Below are 21,802 nucleotides of genomic sequence, written 5' to 3'. Positions count from 1 at the left end.
TAGTCGCCTTTGACTGGACTTAACCGCCCAGGGGTCCTTTACCTTTTTACCTTGCTGGTGGTCTTCCCAGTAAGTATCTGGCTGGCCACTGGGAGGACAGGATGTTGCACTCGATGGGCCATTGGCCTGATCCAGCAGCCTCTTCTTGCATTCTAATGAAATTTTTGGAACGACCGGCAGTAGACAAAGCCCCATGTAGGGTAGTGGAATGGAGCAGTGGACTTGAATTTGGAAGGCCTGGACTCAAACCCCTACTCAGACATGCAGTTCCCTGACTGCCCTGGAGCAAGTCATTCTCTTGCTCTCCTGGCCCGCCTCTAACAACTGTTTGAGAGGAAAGAATGGCATAGCTCCATCTGTACCCTGCGCTCCTCGGAGAAGGGAATGATGCAAACGTGAGAACCCCGAGTATGTGCACACTTTGCCAGGCCCCTAAAGATTTGATCAGTGCCATCCATGCACATTTTCTCACGCTTGTGGGTTTTGAGGGTCTGCAGCTGAGTGGCAGATCCCTGGCATCTCCCATTTAGAAGAAGGGTCCTGGGCATCAGGGCTGGGAAAGGCTTTGGGCAGTGGGGCTGGTCCGTATATTGATATAGCATCCCAAACCGGTTTGAAATCCATATCGTGATGTCGGTTTCATAATTCTTGACCTGAGAATATATCACAAATCATGATGTGTGTGTGTGTATGTGTGCTATGCAAAATCAGAATGTGGGAAAAACCGTGAAACCAGCCAATGGTTCTACATAGCACCATCCTTATTTCAGACAGTGATATATCAGGATATCATGATGTTCAGCTAGTGATATATCACAAAGTTGAAAACCAGCTCCATCCTTATTTCAGACATTGTGATATATCAGTATATCACAATGTTTAGATGGTGATACAGTGGTACCTCGGGTTAAGAACTTAATTCGTTCCGGAGGTCTGTTCTAAACCTGAAACTCTTCTTAACCTGAAGCACCACTTTAGCTAATGGGGCCTCCTGCTGCTGCCGCACCGCTGCTGCACAATTTCTGTTCTCATCCTGAAGCAAAGTTCTTAACCTGAAGCACTATTTCTGGGTTAGCGGAGTCTGTAATCTGAAGTGTATGTAACCTGAAGCGTATGTAACCTGAGGCGTATGTAACCCGAGGTACCACTGCATACCATGAAGTTGAAAACCAGATATCGCCCAGTGCTACTGTTCGCCTCTACGTAGTTCCATCCTTATTTCAGTCATCGTGATACATTGTGATGTTGAAAACCAGGTATCGCCCAGCCCTAGTGAGTTGTCACAGCAGACAGTCCTGGATTCAAGCAACCAGTGATCTGATGCAGGCAGCTTCATGACACAAGCCCAATCTTTGGCCCACCCAGAGCAATATTGTCAACACTCCCTGAGACAGTTGTAGCTAAGCAGTATATAGATTATCCGAACAAATAAAACAGCATCAGTCCATCGGTCATCCTTTTGCGTAGCTAATGGCCATTACAAAATCCAAACAGGCTTTAAAATATCATCAAACATCTAGAATCATAGAATCATAGAGTTGGAATAGACCACAAGGGCCATCGAGTCCAACCCCCTGCCAAGCAGGAAACACCATCAGAGCGCTCCTGACATATGGTTGTCAAGCCTCTGCTTAAAGACCTCCAAAGAAGGAGACTCCACCACACTCCTTGGCAGCAAATTCCACTGTCGAACAGCTCTTACTGTCAGGAAGTTCTTCCTAATGTTTAGGTGGAATCTTCTTTCTTGTAGTTTGGATCCATTGCTCCGTGTCCGCTTCTCTGGAGCAGCAGAAAACAACCTTTCTCCCTCCTCTATGTGACATCCTTTTATATATTTGAACATGGCTATCATATCACCCCTTAACCTCCTCTTCTCCAGGCTAAACATGCCCAGCTCCCTTAGCTGTTCCTCATAAGGCATCATTTCCAGGCCTTTGACCATTTTGGTTGCCCTCCTCTGGACACGTTCCAGTTTGTCAGTGTCCTTCTTGAACTGTGGTGCCCAGAACTGGACACAGTACTCCAGGTGAGGTCTGACCAGAGCAGAATACAGTGGTCATCTAAATAAAAATAGAGCCTGGATCCAACCCAACATGTATGTAGACATGTTGGGTTGGATCCAGACTTATTCATTGTGCTTCGATTAGACCTATTGAAATAAGTGGGACAAGCCGGTCATGAAAATAGGGACATCCTAAGGAAAAGCAGGACATTCCAGGATTGAATCAGAAACTGGGACGGCTTCTGTAAATCTGGGACTGTCCCTGGAAAATAGGGACACTTGGAGAGTCTGCTGGTGTAAGAGAGATGTGACTCAGTATAAGGAAGCTTTCTGTTTTCCTAGGGTGCTAAAAACCACCATTGATTTAGCCGCGGGAGCCTTGCTGTTCTAGGAAATCTTTGATCGCTTTCTCTGCTGCCTTTAGGTGCTAGAATGACAACATGGCTACCAAAGGAATGTATAAACTGGACGATGGAAACTGCTGCCCCACCAACTGCTTTCCGGCCCGGAGCCTTTTGCGGTCCAGATACGAGGAAGGTAACCCATCCCGACGTTGATAATGTGGAAATAAATTTCTTGGAGATCAATACGGCTCCCTCTTAGGTCTTCCTCCACCTCAAGGGCAACCTGGGTGCTGCACCCCAGTGGTGGGTGAGGCTAGAGGCAGGAATGGGGAGACGGATGTCCCGTAGATGTCCTGTTCTCCCTGGGCTCCCGGGTAAACATGGGACTCAACACAAGCAACACCAACAGGGTAACATCCAGGGCCTGATCAAGGTCAGGGTCCAGGCTAGGACAGACCACAACAAGAGTGAGGCAAGAGGCAAGGTTAGAGCCGTCCGTGGTCAGATTTGGTGCAGGCAGGCAATCCAATAACAGGCGAGGCTAAGCTGGTGCAAAGTGTTCCTGTTTTAGATTCCAGGAAGCCAAGTTTGGGGCAAGTCCTCTTTTGTGAGGGAACCCCAGCAGAGACTTAACACTGCAAAACATGCAGCACAGAAAAGCGTGGAAATGCAGGCTTTAGAATGTGCCCTTCCAGTGAGTCCTAAAGTGTCCCCTTCTAAAAGCTCTCTCCAAGGTTTTCCACTTCCCCAGCACCGTGATAGACCACACATTCGGTAAGTCATGGTTTACTTACAAAGCTCTTCAAAGGTCAGATTCATGTGGTGTTCCATACAGCAGTCAGACAAGGTGCACAGGCAGTTTAAAACGTTGCTTAGTTATAAACGGTAGAAGTTTCTGAACTACTGATGTAGATAAACACAAGTTTCAGGCTCCATTTTGGTCTGAAACAAAAGAGGGTGGTTGAAGCCATGCGGCTAGAGCGACCAAGTCAGAGCTCTTTATATACCGAAGTTCACATGGAGCCGTGTAGAAATTTTATGGAATGAATGAGGCCACGTGTGGCAAATCCACAGTGTGCTTTCTCCCGATTTGATGCTGGCCGTTTTCCTTTTCCATCGTGGCTCTTCAGGGGCTGGCCACTGGCAAGTGGCCCGCCGGACAGCAGAAAAGACCAAGATCGAGTTGCTGTTTGGGACAAAAGCCCCCCAGGTTAGGCTGAGAAGACCAGAAACAGCAAGTGGGGCTTATAGGCTTCTGGACAACAAAACCCTTGACGGCGCACAGCTGGTGAGTGCGATTGGGGTACTGATGTTTTTCTGTTGTGCGTGTGGAGTGACTTCAAGGAAGAGACCGTACACCTTGAGACTCATGCCGATCCTCGCACAAATATGTTAATAATAATAATAATTTATTATTTATACCCCGCCCATCTGGCTGGGTTTCCCCAGCCACTCTGGGCGGTTTCCAACAAAACACTAAAATACAATAACCTATTAAGCATTAAAAGCTTCCCTAAACAGGGCTGCCTTCAGATGTCTTCTAAAAGTTTGGTAGTTATTTTTCTCTTTGACATCTGGTGGGAGGGCGTTCCACAGGGCGGGTGCCACCACCAAGAAGGCCCTCTGCCTGGTTCCCTGTAACTTGGCTTCTCACAGCGAGGGAACCGCCAGAAGGCCCTCGGCGCTGGACCTCAGTGTCTGGGAAGAGTGGCTGGGGAAGCCCAGCCAGATGGGCGGAGTATCAATAAATTATTATTATTATTATTATTATTATTATTATTATTATTATTATTATTTAGGCTCTTCATCTCTTTGATCATTTTAGTTGTACCATTTGGGGGTGGTTGAGAGCATGAAAAACTCAAGCATCATTAGAAGAGGCCCAGAGCTTGGCTTTCCTTGGTAGAGGATTTGGCATTTATCTTTTTTCTGTATTGCTGCATTTAAATCCCACCTTTCCTCCCAAGAACTCAAAGTGGGCTTCATGGCTCTCTCCGTCACCCTGTGAGGTGACTGGTGACTGGCCCAAGGTCGCCCAGTGAAATTTCATGGCTGAGCAAGGAACTGAACCCTGGTCTCCAAAGTCCTGGTCCAGCACCCCGGCCACTAGGCCACACTGCCTTCCTTGGGCATTGTGTGTCCACAACCCTGTTCTCTGGCTTGTTGTATCAGGAAGTTTTTTTTCTTTTTTTAAAAAAATTATTTCCACTTTTCAAGTTTATACATTTCACTGATTTTATAATCATTTTGACATTTCAAAACTTGACTTCCTTCCCCCTCTTTCTGTGGTTCCTTACATTTATTTTTAATATCTTCTGCATATCCTAATTGTCTTAATTTGCTCGTTTGTTCATCTTCTTTAAATATATACTCTTATGAAACTGCAGGTTATTACAATAATCCTGCCAGTGTTTTTATCTGTTTACAATTTATTTGTAAATATGCAATAAACCATTTCCATTCTTTTATAAACAGTTTGTTATCTTGATTTCTTATTCTACCAGTAAGTTTCGCCATTTCTGCATATTCCCTGAATTTTTGTATCCATTCTTCCTTTGCTGGGACTTCTTTCCATTTTTGGGCAAGTAACATACTTGCCGCTGTAGTAGCATACATAAATAAGGAAGTTTCAGGAAGTTTTTAATGCTTGATGCTTAGTTGTGTTTTTATATTATGTTGAAAGCTGCCAGTTCAGATGGGCAGGGTACAAATAATATATTATTATTATTATTATTATTATTATTATTATTATTATTATTTCCAGATTAAGCTCCACCACGTGAAAAGCCCATCACATTTGTGCTCTGTGGACATCAGTAACCAAAATTTTGTCATGGTGAGTAGGAGGCTTGCCTTGTGAATTTACTCTGGTGTGCGTTGTACTGGGATAGCAGCAGCTCTGGTGAAATGGGTTGGAACGACAATCCACCTAACTGGCTGAATATAGCCATGGCCCAAGCCTGGAAAGTCATGTTGCTATGCAACCATTAGTTGGGGGCTTCTATGGGATGCGGGTGGCGCTGTGGTCTAAACCACTGAGCCTCTTGGGCTTGCTGATCAGAAGGTCTGTGGTTCGAATCCCCGCAACGGGGTGAGCTCCCGTTGCTCTGTCCCAGCTCCTGCCAACCTAGCAGTTTGAAAGCACGCCAGTGCAAGTAGATAAATAGGAACCACTCTGGCGGGAAGGTAAATGGCATTTCCTTGCACTCTGGTTTCCATCATGGTGTCCTGTTGCGCCAGAAGCGGTTTAGTCCTGCTGGCTACATGACCCGGAAAGCTGTCTGTGGACAAACGCCGGCTCCCTCGGCCTGAAAGTGAGATGAGCACGGTAACCCCATAGTCACCTTTGACTGGCCTTAACCGTCCAGGGGTCCTTTACCTTTGCCTTAGTTGGGGGGCTGGGGTCCGTCCATGGTTATGAATGTCAGAGGATTCCAGTTTGCTCTGCAGTTGGGAGCAAGCCTAACCATTCTGGCCCCGCTTCTGTTTCAGAATGTGTGGATGGAGCTTGTTTCCTTTTCACTTCTACAGGCAAAAGAAGAAGATTTTGAGCAGTTTGACTGCGTTGCCTATATCAACGCCACAGAAAATCTCTTGACCTTGGGTAAGGAATGTGCGGCAGTTTGTGGGCTTCAGCGCTGGCATGTTATTTTTAATTGGGCTTTTCGGTGGGCGATGAAGAATCAGCGGGCATGTTCACACAGGCGGCTTGAAATGTAGAGGTCATTTTCTGCATTTGCACAGAGATGTTTGCATCAAAATGGGGGTGGGGGTGTCTTCACCTGAAACACATGGTTTTTTGGGTTCGCCTGCCACCTGCAACACCCGTTCATTCAGCTGTCATCTGCACCTGCACAATGGCTGTTAGGGTACATCCTTGTGCAAATTAATTGAAACAAACAATGAATTTAGTAGCTTATTGTACAAAACTCACATATACGTACATTAGTAACGGATATGACCTTCGCTATTTTTTAAGCAGCATTTGAACACGGTTTGGCATGGAGTCTACTGTACTAGTTACAGTCACTGCTGATTTTCGGATCCATGTACCACACTTGAATCAGCGCCTGAATAAGCTTCTCCATAGTCGTACCTTCTATAGAACGGAGGCGACTTTTGCATATAGTCCACAAATTCTCAATGGGATTTACGTCTGGGGAATTCCCTGGCCAATCAAGTACCTGTCTTTGTTGCTCTGTCATGAATTTCTTCACCACTTTTGATGTGTGACAGGGGGCTAGGTCCTGCTGCAATATCCTAGTACTGCCAGGATACCTCTTTTCCAGCTCTGGAATAACTCTCTTTCGTAGAACCTCAGTATATTGTGGCGAGCGTATCATTCCTTCTATTGGCTGCAGGCTTCCGTACACCATAATAACAGACACATCCCCAAAACGTCTTTTCTGGGTGCTTGACAGACTGATCGATGTGGCAATCACGAAGCTTCTCTTAGATAGAAAACATGTTTTGTTTCAATTAATTTGCACAAGGATGTAGATTTAGGCTTCCTCAGAGCTGGAGACTTCAGACTTTTCTTTCTTTATGGTTTTATTAATGCACCATCACCTCCACTTCGTTCTTAGTCAATGGCTCCTTTCCCAGGTGATTTCCTGAACACGGGAAGCTGGTTTCGCCCAAATGTTAATGTGCTAAATCCAGTAACTTTCACTCAGGAAGGAGGGTGGTAGTCCAGGAACTAGAAGAGTAGTCCAGGCACCCCACAAACTCACAACACTACATTACCCTGTGTTTCTTGGCTATGATGGCTCCAATCTGGCCTGCTGGCGATGACCCACAGCCATTTAAAAAATAACACCAGGCACTCCACCTCCATGCCTCCTCTGTTGGAGATAGGGATGAAAGGAGCTGTCCGATTTTGCATCTCTCGGTTTCTGATTTTTCTAATCTTAAATTCGGTTCTTTACATTTCTACAGCAATTGGCAAACTCTTCTTTTCCTAATCCTCATAAAAATTAACCAGCCTTTCACTTTGAATTTCACCTTAACAAGTCCTTTTCTGTGTGCAGCTTCGACCAACGTACACATTTTTGCAAGCCCATTCCCCTGATATAGCATGTTTATTTGTACATAGCTTTCACTAACATACTCATTTTTATGCACACTTTCCCCCGATATATGTATTTTGGTAAGCATTGTTTGGTTCAGACAAGGGCACATTCTGAAGGATGGCTGTGTTACAGTTCTCGTCTTGTTTCGGAAACTGCAAATTTGATTGATTTGGATTTAAATGGCTGGGGAAACCCAGCTAGGTGGGTGGGATATAAATAAGAAAATTATTATTATTATTATTATTATTACTATTACTATTATTACGAACTGAACCCAATTTTGCCCCCATCCCAAGCTGGAGATCAGAGCAGCATGTTCCATAGACCAGTCATGCATCTAATTATTATTATTATTATTATTATTAATTATTATTATTATTATTATTTATACCCCGCCCATCTGGCTGGGTTCCCCCAGCCACTCTGGACGGCTTCCAACAAAATATTAAAATACAGTAGTCCGTCAAACATTAAAAGCTTCCCTAAACAGGGCTGGCTTCAGATGTCTTCTAAAAGTCTGGTAGTTGTTGTTCTCTTTGACATCTGGTGGGAGGGTGTTCCTATAAGCTAGACTTCTGCCCTCAGGGACACTGGAGGACCTGTCCCCTTTCCGAGTGTTGGAAGTGAGATTCAGCCGGCTTGTCCTTTTCTTCGGGCGGCAAAATACCTTGAGCTGGCCCTCCAACTGCTTAGAAAGTGTGTGTGGTTCCCTTTTTTGGAGACTCAGTGTTTCCCAAAAGAACATGCACATCTGGGGAGTCCTAAATGGGTGGTGGTGGCTATACCATTCACATTTGTGCCCAGTAATCCAAAACAATCGGCCACTGCTGCCCTGATTCTTTCGGTTGATGTTGCCTTCCCCCCTTTTATCACCCATTCAGACGCTTTCCGTACATTTCCTGGGCTCCGGGAACTGGAACTCTCCTTGAACGGCCTAAGGAATCTAAAAGTCAATGCCGGGGACTTTCCACACTTGGAAGTAAGTCAGAGGGGTGACTGATAGAGCTTAAGGGGCTAGCTTCTTGTGGCATGTAGGGAAAGGGCCTGGAACTCAATGGAAGAGCAGCGGCTTTGCCTACAGAATGTCCCGGGTGCATTCCTTGTTGTGGCATTCCCAAAGCAAGGAAGGATTGGACTCTGATTAATCAAATACACCCAGAGGCTTGACCAGCAAGACTCTGGGAGGAGTGGGTATAATAATTCCTCTCCACCCCTCAGCCCAGGTCGTTTTATTCACAAAAGAACTTTTTACACAGTGTTCGTAAGAACCAATCAGATTTCCTCTCTGCATTTCAAAAAACCCCACGTGGGGACAAAGTTACACTACAAAAGCTAATTTAGGCATGCATACTTCTAGGGTAAATAAAACAGGACTAAAAAGCAAGAATGCATTCAGCAACCCCAGAAGTCATAAGCAAGCAATAAACATGAGAGGAAGGATGGCAAGGAGATAGGGATCTTTATCACCTTCCTGTGAAACTATTTCCAGGCCCTAAGATTAACAAAACCAAGGAAGGGTACATCAGAGAAACTGCCTACTATCTTTTATGACCCAGGATGCCTGGCGAAGCAACTGGCAACTGGGCTGCGTACTGCGTGCTGCTTCAGACATGTGGATTATATACCATATTTTTCGCTCTATAGGGCGCACCAGACCATAGGGTGCACCTAGGTTTTTTGGGGGGGGGAATAAAGGGGGGGGGAAATTCCCGCTCGCTGTCTTGGCTTCTTTGCTCTTTGGGGCTTCCTTTTTAGCTGCGGGGCTGGGGCAGGGGAAGCCTGAGCTTCCCCCGACCCCAGCCGCCAGAACGGGTCCGGGAGCGGGGGCGAGGTTGCGCGCAACCTCACCTTCGCTCCCGGAGCTTGCTGCTATCCGCAAGCCTTCTGAGCCCAGCGGGCTTCCCTGGCTTCAGGCTGCAATCCGCAAGCCTTGGGAGCCCGGCAGGAACTCCCGCCGGGCTCCCAAGGCTTGCGGATAGCTGCCCGAAGCCCGGGGTGCACAGCGCTGCGCTCCCTGGGCTTCGGGCTGCAGGCTGCTATCCGCAAGCCTTCGGAACCCGGCGGGCACTCCCGCCGGGTTCCGAAGGCTTGCGGATAGCTTCCTGAAGCCTGGAGAGCGAGAGGGGTCGGTGCGCACCGACCCCTCTTGCTCTCCAGGCTTCAGCAAAAGCCTGCATTCACTTTATAGGACGCACACACATTTCCCCTTCATTTTTGGAGGGGAAAAATGCGTCCTATTGAGCGAAAAATACGGTATTTATTTACGTGTTTGCTTGGTACGTTTATGAACATTTATTTTATATATAAGACCTTAAATTTTTTATTTCACCCCCAAAGCCATTGGCAATAAAAACATCTCACAGTGTCGTTCGTACCTGCCGTGGCTGGGTTAGAGGTGACGCTGGTTCATCCCCAGCCATGGAACTGCCTGCTTTGCCTCTGCTCCAGGTCTTGGATCTCTCTTACAACAACCTTTCTCCCGAGGACATCCGAGCCCTGGGAGTTTTGTCCCACTTAAAAGCCCTCCATCTCACCGCCAATGGGCTCACTTCGCTTCCCCTCGACCTGGCTGCCCCTGAGAGGTAAGCCCACGGGGAGAGGAAGGTGGCAAGCAAGAGCTTTTATTTGTTGGTGGGGGAGGGGGTCAGGCCGCGTGGGGGTTGTGGAACCTGTAGATCAGGGAAAGCCAACGTGGTGCATTAATAATAATAATAATAATAATAATTTTTATTTATACCCCGCCCTCCCCAGCCAAGGCTGGGCTCAGGGTGGCTAACAAGCAATAATAAAAACAAGTTGAATGAATACAACTTAAAAACAAGATTAAAATACAGCATTAAAACGTTAAAATGCAGCCTCATCACAGGAGGAGAAAGGAAAAAATAAAGAGGGGGAGGGAATCAAATTGGCTCCATACCAAAGGCCAGGCGGAACAACTCTGTCTTACAGGCCCTGCGGAAAGAAATCAGATCCTGCAGGGCCCTGGTCTCATGAGGCAGAGCGTTCCACCAAGCCAGAGCCAGTGTTGAAAAGGCCCTGGCTCCGGTTGAGGCTAATCTGACTTCCTTAGGGCCCGGGACCACTAGGGTGTTGCTATTTATGGACCTTGAGGCTCTCCGTGGGGCATACCGGGAGAGGTGGTCCCGTAGGTACGAGGGTCCTAGGTCATGAAGGGCTTTAAAGGTCAAATCCAGCACCTTAAATCTGACCCTGTACTCCACCGGGAGCCAGTGCAGCTGGAAAAGCACTGGGTGAATATGCTCCCATGGCAGGGACCCCGCGAGGAGCCTCGCTGCAGCATTCTGCACCCGCTGGAGTTTCTGGGACAGCTTCAAGGGCAGCCCCGCGTAGAGCAAAATACAGTAGTCAAGCCTGGAGGTGACCGTCGCCTGGTTCACTGTGGCCAGATCAGGGCGATTCTCATCACCTCCAACCACAGGATATGCTAGCTGGGGGATGATGGGAGTTGTAGTTCAGCAGCATCTCGAGGGCTCCACTTCTTTTCCTTTCTCTGTCAAAGTCTTACACTGCACCCTCCTCTCCCCTTTTGCCTTATCCCGAGTGATGTGGCACAGCCAAAGGCACTGTATGTTTCCCTTGGCAGTGAGAGCTCACTGAGGTTCCCGGCTCTGGAAGTCTTGCTCTTGGACGACAACCGCCTCTGCCACGCCAACGTCTTTGTCAGCCTGGCCAACCTCCGCAAGTAAGGAAGACCTCCTGTGCTTGCTATAATAATGTAATAATAATAATTTACTACGTATACCCCGCCCATCTGGCTGGATTTCCCCAGCCACTCGGGGCGGCTCCCAAAAGAATATTAAAAACACAATAAAACATCAAACATTAGAAACTTCCCTAAACAGGGCTGCCTTCAGATGTCTTCTAAAAGTCAGACAGTTGTTTATTTCCTTGACATCTGATGGGAGGGCATTCCACAGGGCGGGTGCCACCACCGAGAAGGCCCTCTGCCTGGTTCCCTGTAACCTCACTTCTCACAGGGAGGGAACCCACCAGAAGGCACTTGGAGCTGGACCTCAGTGTCTGTGCTGAACAATGGGGGCGGGAAACGTCCATGGCAGGTCTGGAGGGTGGCAAGATGAGAACGGGCCTCTTCAGTGGTGGCTCCCCATTTGTGGAACTCCAGGGAGTTTCTCCTGGCACCATTGTTATCTATTTACGGGCAACAGGCAAAACAATTCCTTGTTAACCATGCCTTTCTTTGGCTTTTAACTATCTATGGCATTTTACAGAGCGTGGGATGTATTACAGTGGTACCTCGGGTTAAGAACTTAATTCATTCTGGAGGTCTGTTCTTAACCTGAAACTGTTCTTTACCTGAAGCACCACTTTAGCTAATGGGGCCTCCTGCTGCCCCTGCGCCACCGCTGCATGATTTCTGTTCTCATCCTGAAGCAAAGTTCTTAACCCGAGGTAATATTTCTGGGTTAGCAGAGTCTGTAACCTGAAGCGTATGTAACCTGAAGCGTATTGTGATGGGATGATGAGCTGCTTGTGCATAAAGTCCTAGTCCCTCAGAGTTTGGCTAAGTCCACAAACCTCTGTCTGTGACGGAGCTCCTTAAGCATGGCTCCATCAGTCGCTCGTAGAATCGGACAGTGGGCGTTTACGGAACTTCTTCCAGCATAAAAGTTCCTTAACGGAAACGCGTCTTCTGGACTCTCGGCGTGACAGTTTCCGGCGAGGAGTGGGTGTCCCTATGGGAGGTCCTGAAACCTCCCCGCTATTTTCGCTGGAAGTGTCTCTGAGCCCTCCCTCCGACTCACTTTCCCTTGGAGCCCTTCCTCTCCCCCTGCTGGTTCCCTCCCCAGCTGATAAGTCTCTCTCAGCCTCTGTGAGCCCTTTCACCTCCTGTTTCTCCGATGGCATTTCCCTGACATCCACCTCCCCTCCAGGGCCCCCTTCACCCCCTCCCCTTCCCTCCTCTGCGGGAGGCGAGGGAGCAAAACCCCTGAAAGAACCTCCCTCATCTTCCGAAGTTTCGAACACTTCCCTCCACCGGTTGCTGTTACCGGTTTCTAAGTCCTCCTCCTCATCGGAGTCTGTTCCTTCTTCCAACTCCGATTCCCTGAATCCTTCCAGTTCCTCCTCCTCGTCGGTGGTGCCAAAGTACTCCCTCCGGAACCTCGCTACTGGCTGAGGTTTCCTGGGGAACCTTTGGTGAAACGTTTCGATCAAGATCTCGTCACTGACCTCCTCTGCCGTCACCCAGGTGTTTTCCGACTCCGGTTCCCCTTCCCATGCGACCAAATACTCCACCTGATTACCCTTCCACCTGGAGTCGATGATCTCCGCCACATGGTTGCTGCTTTCCCTTTCTTCTAAGACTGGCCCCCGTGTGGAGACCCCTTCACCTTCCCCCCTATATGGTGACAGTAATGACCTGTGGAATACTGGGTGCAGTTTCATGTGGTTCGGTAACCGGAGTCTGAAAGCCACTGGGTTGACCTGTTGAATGACCTCAAATGGTCCCAATCTTTTGGGTCTCAATTTCTTGCAACCCCCCTTGAACGGCAACCCTTGGGTCGACAGCCAGACCTGACTCCCCACCCTAATGGTTTCACCTTCCCTTCTGCTCTTGTCTGCCTGCCTCTTATATTCTTCTTTGGCCCTTTCTAAGTTGAGTTGGAGTTGACGATGGATCGCTTCCATTTCTTCTACAAAATGTTCGGCGGCCGGGACACTCCATCTCTCCCCTCCTCCCCCTGGAAACGCCCTGGGGTGGCACCCATAATTCGCCAAAAAGGGGCTCCTCCCGGTGGACACATTCTCCGCATTATTGTAGGCAAATTCCGCTAGCGCCAACTTTTCGACCCAATCGTTCTCTCTGTCATTGACATAACACCTCAGGTATTGTTGGAGGATACCGTTTGCTCTCTCCGCCTGCCCATTGGTCTCGGGGTGCCTGGCAGTCGAAAAATTGACCTCTACGTGCAGTAAGCCCATAAGTTTCCTCCAGAACCTGGACGTGAACTGTTTCCCTCTGTCGGAGACCACCCTCAAGGGGGCGCCATGCAGCCTAAAAATATGTTCTACAAACAATTTCGCTGTCTCTTCCGCCGTGACTGCATGTGAGCAAGCTACAAAGTGGCCCATCTTAGTTAACAGGTCTACTACGACCAGTATGGCGGTTTTCCCCTGGGATTTAGGCAGATCAGTCATAAAATCTATCGATACCGCCTCCCACGGTCGTTCTGGTGTGGGTAACGGTTCTAATAACCCCGCCGGCGCCCGCCTTTCTCCTTTGGCTCTCTGGCATTGGTCACACCCTCTTACATACTCCCGTACATCCTCCCTCACCTTGGGCCACCAAAATTCCCTGGTCACCAACCACATGGTCTTGTGTTGCCCAAAATGCCCCGCTGTGGGGTTGTCGTGCAGCTGTTTGAGTACTCTCCCCCTCAATTCCCCTTCGGGTATATAAAGTGCCCCTTTGTAATACAATACCCCGTTTCTTTCTTCAAAACCTCCGGGGTCTTCTCCCTCTCTCCTTAAACCTCTGAGCTTATTCTGGGCGTATTCATCATTCACCGTTCCCTCTACCAGTTCCCTTTGCCCCACCCAGGCCGCCCCACACACCCAGCGGTCCTCTGGGATGATATGTCTCTCTTCAGGTGCTCCCTCCCCCTCCAAATATTCAGGTTTGCGTGAGAGAGCGTCCGCTCTGACGTTTTCTGGACCTGGCACATAGCAAATTTCAAAATGGAATTTGGAGAACTCCTGGGCCCACCTCACTTGTCGTTGGTTGAGCACTCGTGCCGTTCTCCAATACTCCAAATTCTTGTGGTCCGTACACACTTGCACCTTATGCTGTGCACCAATTAGTAAATGTCTCCATCTCCGGAACGCTTCGTGAATGGCGAGTAGTTCTCGGTCATATACGGTGTAGTTCCTCTCGGATTTGTTTAGCTTACGCGAAAAGAAGGCACACGGTCTCCACTCCGACTTATTCTTCCCCGGCTGAAGAAGCACCGCCCCCACCGCCCGGTCTGATGCATCAGTTTCCACTCTCATTGGTTTTTGTAAATCCACATGCAGAAGCTGTTCTTCCGAAGCGAATGCCCTTTTCAATTCCTCAAATGCTTGCTCCGCCTCCGCCGTCCAAACAAATTTCTTCTTGCTGCTGAGACAGTCCGTGATGGGAGCCGTTAAGTGGGCAAAGTTCTTGATGAACTTACGGTAAAAGTTCCCAAACCCTAAGAACCTTTGCACATCCTTTTTCGTTTTCGGTGTCTTCCATTCCAGCACCGCCTGGACCTTGCCTGGATCCATGGCTAATCCCTTGTCTGACAAGCGGTACCCCAGGAATTCCACCTCCTTGGTGTGAAACTGACACTTCTCCAATTTCACCCACAGCTGGTTTGCTTGCAGTTGGCTCAGCACTTCCCTGACATCCTTTACATGCTGCTCCTCATTCTCTGAATATATCAACACGTCATCTAGGAAGGCCACGCAATTCTTGTAGAGCAGAGGTCCCAGGACGTCGGGATTCAAGCCAAAATCCAGAGCCTCCAGCTCAGCTCTTAGTCCAGAGGAATTTGGCCACCCTCCAGGTGCCCGGCTTGAATCCTTAAGACCTCCTGCCAGCGTCTGCCGGCAAGATCAAAGGAGGTCTCTTCGGCGATTCTCCTCAACGTGAAGAGAACACACCACCACTCCCCCTCCCATCTCCGGGGGGGGGAATGAGACAGACAGAAATATATCTACATGTCTTTATTCCTGTCTTTCACCAGTACAGAGAAACATGTCTGCACACTCTGCTTCCCTGCTGCAGAGAGAGAAAAGACTCCACCCATGTACTTCCAGTACAGGGTCATGTGCTGCTCTGAGGTAACATCCGGCTCTCAGAGCACTTTACAGACAGTCCCAGTTTCCCACGGGACAATCCAATAACAGCCATATCCTGTTTACCATTCCAGCCACCTGGTGCTTGCTTCTGCATTGCTCCTTTTTCGTAACATCCTCCCCCAAAAGAATCAATGCGTGTTGCAGCAAGCAAAGCATGATCCAGAGAAGAAAACAAACAGTTGTTATACACATAACACTCCCCTGCTGTTTCAGTTCCACCCTTGGAACTCCCCGCCACTGGTTTCCCCAGTGTACCTCTCTGGTTGTTTGGTTTCCAAGGAATGAGTGCATCTGCATTACCTTGGCTAGCAACTTTCTGTTGTGTCTTTGTCTCTGACTTAGACACAGCTCCAACCTGTCCTCGGTTGTTTACAACAGCAACACATGCAAACTCTTTTGAGTACCTCTTGGGTGGTTGACCCTTTGTTACTCTCTCAGACCTACGTATGAGGTGCTGATCCTCTCTGCTCACTGGTCCAGTCTCAGGACTCTTTGGAGAACTAGTTCCAATGGTAAACAGTGGTTCATCCTTCAGTTGTGAAGGCCTATCTATTGTGTGAGATTTCCTCTCAATGACTGTGACAATTGAGCTCTCCGAGCTATCAGTGTCATCACTTTCAGTACAGCTGAAATCAGTGAAATCATCATCACCTGAATCGTCATCAGTGGGAAAAGTGTGTACTATCACTCTCTCCTGTTCAGGAGCACTCTCTAGAAATTTTGTGAGAATCACCTGACCAGATTCAGACAAAATTACTCTGTAGAGACCCTTTTCATACCCCACAAAAATGCCTCTGGCATTCTTTACTCCACCTGGAGCTTCTGTTCTCACATGAGACCCGAAAACCTTGAAATGGGCAACAGAAGGTTTTCTGTGGAACAGTTTCTCAAAAGGAGAACTTCCCAACTCTTTTGAAACCTTTCTCACTTTCGTATAACAGAACGACATTAGAGACTCGGCCCAGTACTCATGTGGCAGATGTGAACTTAGCAATTGCGCTTCCATCCCCTTTTGCAATTCTCTGTTCACCCGTACACAGACACCCCTGTTCCACGCTTCCGCTGAAACAGCAATCTTGTGTCTGATCCCCTTCTTCTGCAGGAACCTCTGGAAATCCTGCAAAAGAAAAATCTGCTTCTCATCTGTGAATAGACAATCAATGTTAGCATCATGCATACTCTCAACTTTGTCACAAAACTCCTGAAACCTCTCTAAGGCTTCCTTTGGCTTTCTCAACACATAAACCCAGACATAGTTAGAGAAATGATCCACACACACAAGATAATATCTTGCATTGCCTCTAGATGGTTCTAGAGGACCAATCACATCAGCATACACCCGCTGAAATGCTCTGTTGACTCCGGTCTTCTTCTTGCTCACACCTGCAAGAGAAACTTGGTTAGACACAGATGAATTACATTCCATGTAATCACTTTGTGCAAAAGTCAACAAATAAAGTCCATCCTTCTCCCTGGCTGAAAGAAATAACTCTCCATCTTTGTAGATCTCGCAGCTCTCAGCATCGTAGGACAGTTTCAGTCCTCTCTTTGCAATCTGCGAAACACTCAGCAGATTGAACTTCAATTCAGGAACCAAGTAAACATTGTTTATTGTCAAGTCCAGACTCTTAAGATAGACAGTCCCCACGCCGGCCGCTTCTAGCTCCTGACCATTGGCCTGTGTCACAGTGAAGCTTTGCTTCTTAAACGTTGAAAAGAGTTCTTTGTGTGGAGACATATGAACTGTCGCTGCAGTGTCGATAATAAACGCGTTCCCAACATCTGGCGTGGTTCCTTTCGCCATCAAAGCCTTTCCAGGTTTCACCATAGGCTTGGTACGACCTTTGCCTGACGCCTCAGGCTTTGCTGAGCGGCCCTTCGCTCCTTTTGGCTGACGTGGCTTCTTACAGCTCCGCTGAAGATGCCCAGCCTGTCCACAACTGTAACACTGGACAACATTCAAAGCTACAGCATTCTCTCCAGTAGCCTCATCTGCGGGGGAATTAGAACTCCGTTCCTCCCTCCCCCTGTCCTTTTCTTCCAGTGCAGCATGCCGGCTGTGTTCATCTAGAACCACGGCATTCAGGGGCACTCCCCCCTTCTTGGCATCCATGCTGAATCCAAGGGGCAGCTTTACACTCAATCTCAAGCCAGCTTTCACTTTTCAAGCCAGTAAACCTCCAAAAGTCTTTGTTTACTGCTTCACTGGCAGGCTTGCCTTTGGGCTGTTTTTTCAAAACCCTTGCACAGCTGCGCAGATACACTTTCGATTTCCCAGGCTCTTTTTAGGCCACTCAGTAACTGGCAGACGTTGCCTAGCAACCTGCTCAGGACGGAACTCCTTATCTAAACCACAGGAATTCCTGGTATGCAAGGTTGCTCTTTCAGAGCTGTTGTTTTTTTCAAACGCAGCTCTTTCTTGTGAACCAGAAAATAAATCTTTCTGCGTTCATTCTCTCTTGCCCGAAATGCAGCATACCTTCTCCGTTGCCTTGAAACACACTCCTCTCGGTGTCCAGCTGTCTGTTGAGCTTTTGGCTGCAGGCAGACGCTTTTCTTTATCTCCTTAGGTGCAGAGGATGGCAACGATTCATCGACCTCTCACCTCTCATGCAGATTCTCATGGATCGAAACCATCCTCTGCTACCAGTTGTCGGGATTCAAGCCAAAATCCAGAGCCTCCAGCTCAGCTCTTAGTCCAGAGGAATTTGGCCACCCTCCAGGTGCCCGGCTTGAATCCTTAAGACCTCCTGCCAGCGTCTGCCGGCAAGATCAAAGGAGGTCTCTTTGGCGATTCTCCTCAACGTGAAGAGAACACACCACCACTCCCCCTCCCATCTCCAGGGGGGGGGGAATGAGACAGACAGAAATATATCTACATGTCTTTATTCCTGTCTTTCACCAGTACAGAGAAACATGTCTGCACACTCTGCTTCCCTGCTGCAGAGAGAGAAAAGACTCCACCCATGTACTTCCAGTACAGGGTCATGTGCTGCTCTGAGGTAACATCCGGCTCTCAGAGCACTTTACAGACAGTCCCAGTTTCCCACGGGACAATCCAATAACAGCCATATCCTGTTTACCATTCCAGCCACCTGGTGCTTGCTTCTGCATTGCTCCTTTTTCGTAACAGTTCATGAACGATTGAAAACATGCTGAGCCTCCTTGTAATCCGAAGGGCATAACTAAATATTCAAAAGCCCCCAAAGGGGTGAACATGGTGGTTTTCCATTCATCCCCTTTCCTTATCCGTATCAGGTTGTATGCCCCTCTCAGGTCCAGTTTAGTGAATATCTTTCCCTTCCTCACCCTGGTCAAAATGTCATCAATTCTGGGCATGGGGAAAGCCACTGGTTCTGACACTGCATTCAAGGCTCTAAAGTCCACTACAAGTCTGGGTTTATCCGTGTGTTTTTTGTCCACAAAAAACACTGGGCTGCCCCCCACCGCTCTGGACTCTCTGATGAAGCCTCTCTTCAGGTTTTTATCAATAAACTCCCTTAACTCCTGCATTTCCCTGTCTGACATGGCGTACAGCTTGCCCACTGGGAGCTGGGCTCCAGGGACCAGGTTGATTTGGCAGTCAAAGGCTCTATGCGGTGGTAGTTTATCTGCTTCCCTTTCGCTGAAGACCTTGCTCAGGTCAGCGTATTGTTTGGGCACCTTCCCTTTGTCCGTTACTTCCGTCCCTGCTAGAAAGGCTTTTGCCCCTTCCGGCACCTTTCCCTCTTTGCAGTGTTCCAGGCAATGTGCTGACCCAAAGGAGACCACTCTCTGATGCCAGCCCACTAGCGGATCATGCAACGCTAGCCAGCTCATTCCCAAAATAACGGGAGCCCCTCCCAGGGTGGCCACATTGAACGCTATCCTTTCGGTGTGCCTGGTCACCCTCATAACCATTGGGACGGTCTGTAGGCTAACTTCTCCTCCCAACAGCTCCCTCCCATCGATCGTGGTCACCTGCAGGGGGTTACTTAAAGGGAGTATCTGTATCTGGTGTTCAGCTGCAAACTCCTTACTCATAAAATTACAGGAGCTGCCTGAGTCCAATAGCGCCTTTGTCTTTAGTGGGTGTCCGTTTGCCAGCTCTAGCAACACCTCTATCACTAGGGCTGGTCTTGGAGGTTCTGGCGTGGGCACTTTTACTGCTCCTTGGCCTGGCTGCTGTGCCCTGACGGTGGCAGCCAGGCGTTGGCTTTTACTTGCTCCTGGACTCCTTCCTCCTTTCCCCCAACAGCTCCCGCCATCCCTTGCCATTCCTTTCTTTGCGGGCAGACTCTGGCAAAGTGACCTGGCTGCTGGCAGAGATAACATTTCTTGGTGCTCTTCCCCTCCTTCTTCCGCCCTTCACTGGGATTTGAAACTGCGCGCGCGCTGTTCCAATTTCCATCGGCTCTCCTGGCGGGCAATTTGGCTCCGGAATCTCTGGAATGCGGAAATCCCTCCAACGCTCTCCTTTCCCTTCCCGCTTCTCCAAGGCTCTCGCCTCCTGGTGCGCTCCAATGGTCAGCGCTGATTTGGTCAGCTGGTCCATAGACTCCGCCCTGGGCGCCCGGGAAAGTTCGTCTTTCACCGCCGAAGAAAGCCCCTCTTCGAAAAGCATTTGAATGGGTTCCGCCGATAGGTCCCACCCCAATTTATGTATCAGCATGGTAAACTCAGTCCAGTACTCACGAACCGATCCCCTGTTTACAAGCCATCAACTGTCTGCGCGCCACTCCCTGCTCAATCTCGCTGGAAAACATCAAATCCATGGCGCGAAAAAACTTCCTCGTGTCCTTCAGCATTTCACTATTCCCTGCCATCAGGGGTCTAACCCAGTCTCTCGCCCCCCCTTCGAGATGGCCAACCACAAACGCCACTCGCGATGCCTCGTCGGGAAAGTCGTCAAACTGCAGATTGAGAGCATACTGCATCTCTGTCCTAAAGGCTTGATAGTTCCTGGGGTCCCCCCCAAACTTCTGCACCAATCCTGGCATCTTTCTTGCTAGTGGGGCGCCTTTTGCCTTTTCTGCATCCTGCGCCCTCCTTTCCTCTAGCCTCGCCGTTTGCAGCGCTAGCTGGACCTCCAACACCCAGTACCTTTCTTCCAGGCTTGGACCCTCTCCAGCTCCTCCTGCTCCCCCGGCTCCGGCTGGGTTGCTCATGATGCCTCTCTGCACAAGCTGCTTTCAGGGACTGTCCGATTGCTGTGATGGGATGATGAGCTGCTTGTGCATAAAGTCCTAGTCCCTCAGAGTTTGGCTAAGTCCACAAACCTCTGTCTGTGACGGAGCTCCTTAGGCATGGCTCCATCAGTCGCTCGTAGAATCGGACAGTGGGCGTTTACGGAACTTCTTCCAGCATAAAAGTTCCTTAACGGAAACGCGTCTTCTGGACTCTCGGCGTGACAGTTTCCGGCGAGGAGTGGGTGTCCCTATGGGAGGTCCTGAAACCTCCCCGCTATTTTCGCTGGAAGTGTCTCTGAGCCCTCCCTCCGACTCACTTTCCCTTGGAGCCCTTCCTCTCCCCCTGCTGGTTCCCTCCCCAGCTGATAAGTCTCTCTCAGCCTCTGTGAGCCCTTTCACCTCCTGTTTCTCCGATGGCAGTTCCCTGACACGTATGTAACCCAAGGTTCCACTGTACTGTATTCCCCACCCACCCCAAGTTTTCATATATGATTATTTTTTTGGTAAGTCGTCTTGTAAGTCACGTGGCAAAAAGTGACCAATAAATTTAGCAATAATATTATATAGTAATAATTGGAAAACAGTCTTGCGCCTTGCCCTGCAGGAGTTCTGCAAACCTTGGCCTTACTACTGGCCTCCTTGTTTCCATTTCAGCCTGAAGCAGTTAAACTTGGACAGAAACGGAATCAGAGAGGTGCCGTATCTCCACCACTTGGACAGCGGCCGATTCTCCATCCATCCTTTATCCGCCAAGTCGGGCATTAGGGAAGGATTGCGCAGCCGCAAGAGTGCTGGGAAACAGATCCGCCAGGATAAGTCCCCGGCTGGTGCTGGGCAGCCGGAGTACATTGTCTTCCAAAACAGCAAGGACCCAGACAGGACTGGTGGGCCATAATTATATATTATTCCTTTGTAGTGCAATGGTGCTCCTCGCCCCCGCGGATGATGGTGAAAGAAGCGAACCAAGCATAGGAAACAAAAAAGAAGCAAAACATAAGCCATTTATTAACAGCATAAAATTTTAATTTAAGGACCAGGTTTTATCCAAAGATAAGAGAACTGACAGTACATTTTGGCAATCCTCACAGAACTCTAGCCCAATGGCTGCCATTAATCTGATTTGAACTGATTTTATAATGAAATGATTTTAGAATGTTGTATCATTTTACTGTTGTTAGCCGCTCTGAGCCCGGCTTCGGCTGGGGAGGGCAGGATATAAAATAATAATAATAATAATAATAATAATAATAATAATAATAATAATAATTTACCGTATTGGCCTGAATATAAGCCTCACCCGAATATAAGCTACTCCCATAAAATTCCGCAGGCACTCAAACCCTTTCCATT

General features: G+C 48.6%; 3 protein-coding genes across 5 annotated transcripts in view; 2 read left to right on the top strand and 1 right to left on the bottom strand.

Moving 5' to 3' along the window:
* POLD3 (DNA polymerase delta 3, accessory subunit) overlaps positions 1-21,802 on the bottom strand; it is a 240,208-nt gene that overhangs the window by 53,221 nt on the left and 165,185 nt on the right. The window lies entirely within an intron of this gene.
* Positions 1-21,802, top strand: part of PPME1 (protein phosphatase methylesterase 1) — a 252,123-nt gene that overhangs the window by 157,011 nt on the left and 73,310 nt on the right. The window lies entirely within an intron of this gene.
* The window catches only part of XRRA1 (X-ray radiation resistance associated 1), a 41,776-nt gene that overhangs the window by 5,049 nt on the left and 14,925 nt on the right, over positions 1-21,802 (top strand). For all 3 annotated transcript variants that reach the window (XM_053385058.1, XM_053385059.1, XM_053385057.1), the window contains 8 exons: positions 2,427-2,539; positions 3,477-3,634; positions 5,111-5,182; positions 5,878-5,950; positions 8,300-8,397; positions 9,867-10,000; positions 11,023-11,121; positions 21,107-21,336. In XM_053385058.1, the coding sequence (XP_053241033.1) occupies positions 2,443-2,539; positions 3,477-3,634; positions 5,111-5,182; positions 5,878-5,950; positions 8,300-8,397; positions 9,867-10,000; positions 11,023-11,121; positions 21,107-21,336 (961 nt within the window). In that variant the 5' untranslated portion in view covers positions 2,427-2,442. The remainder of the gene's footprint in view (positions 1-2,426; positions 2,540-3,476; positions 3,635-5,110; positions 5,183-5,877; positions 5,951-8,299; positions 8,398-9,866; positions 10,001-11,022; positions 11,122-21,106; positions 21,337-21,802) is intronic.

The sequence above is a fragment of the Podarcis raffonei genome, chromosome 4 (assembly GCF_027172205.1).
Source record: "Podarcis raffonei isolate rPodRaf1 chromosome 4, rPodRaf1.pri, whole genome shotgun sequence".
NCBI classification, from domain to species: Eukaryota; Metazoa; Chordata; class Lepidosauria; order Squamata; family Lacertidae; genus Podarcis; species Podarcis raffonei.
This window is presented reverse-complemented; position numbering and strand designations above follow the sequence as displayed.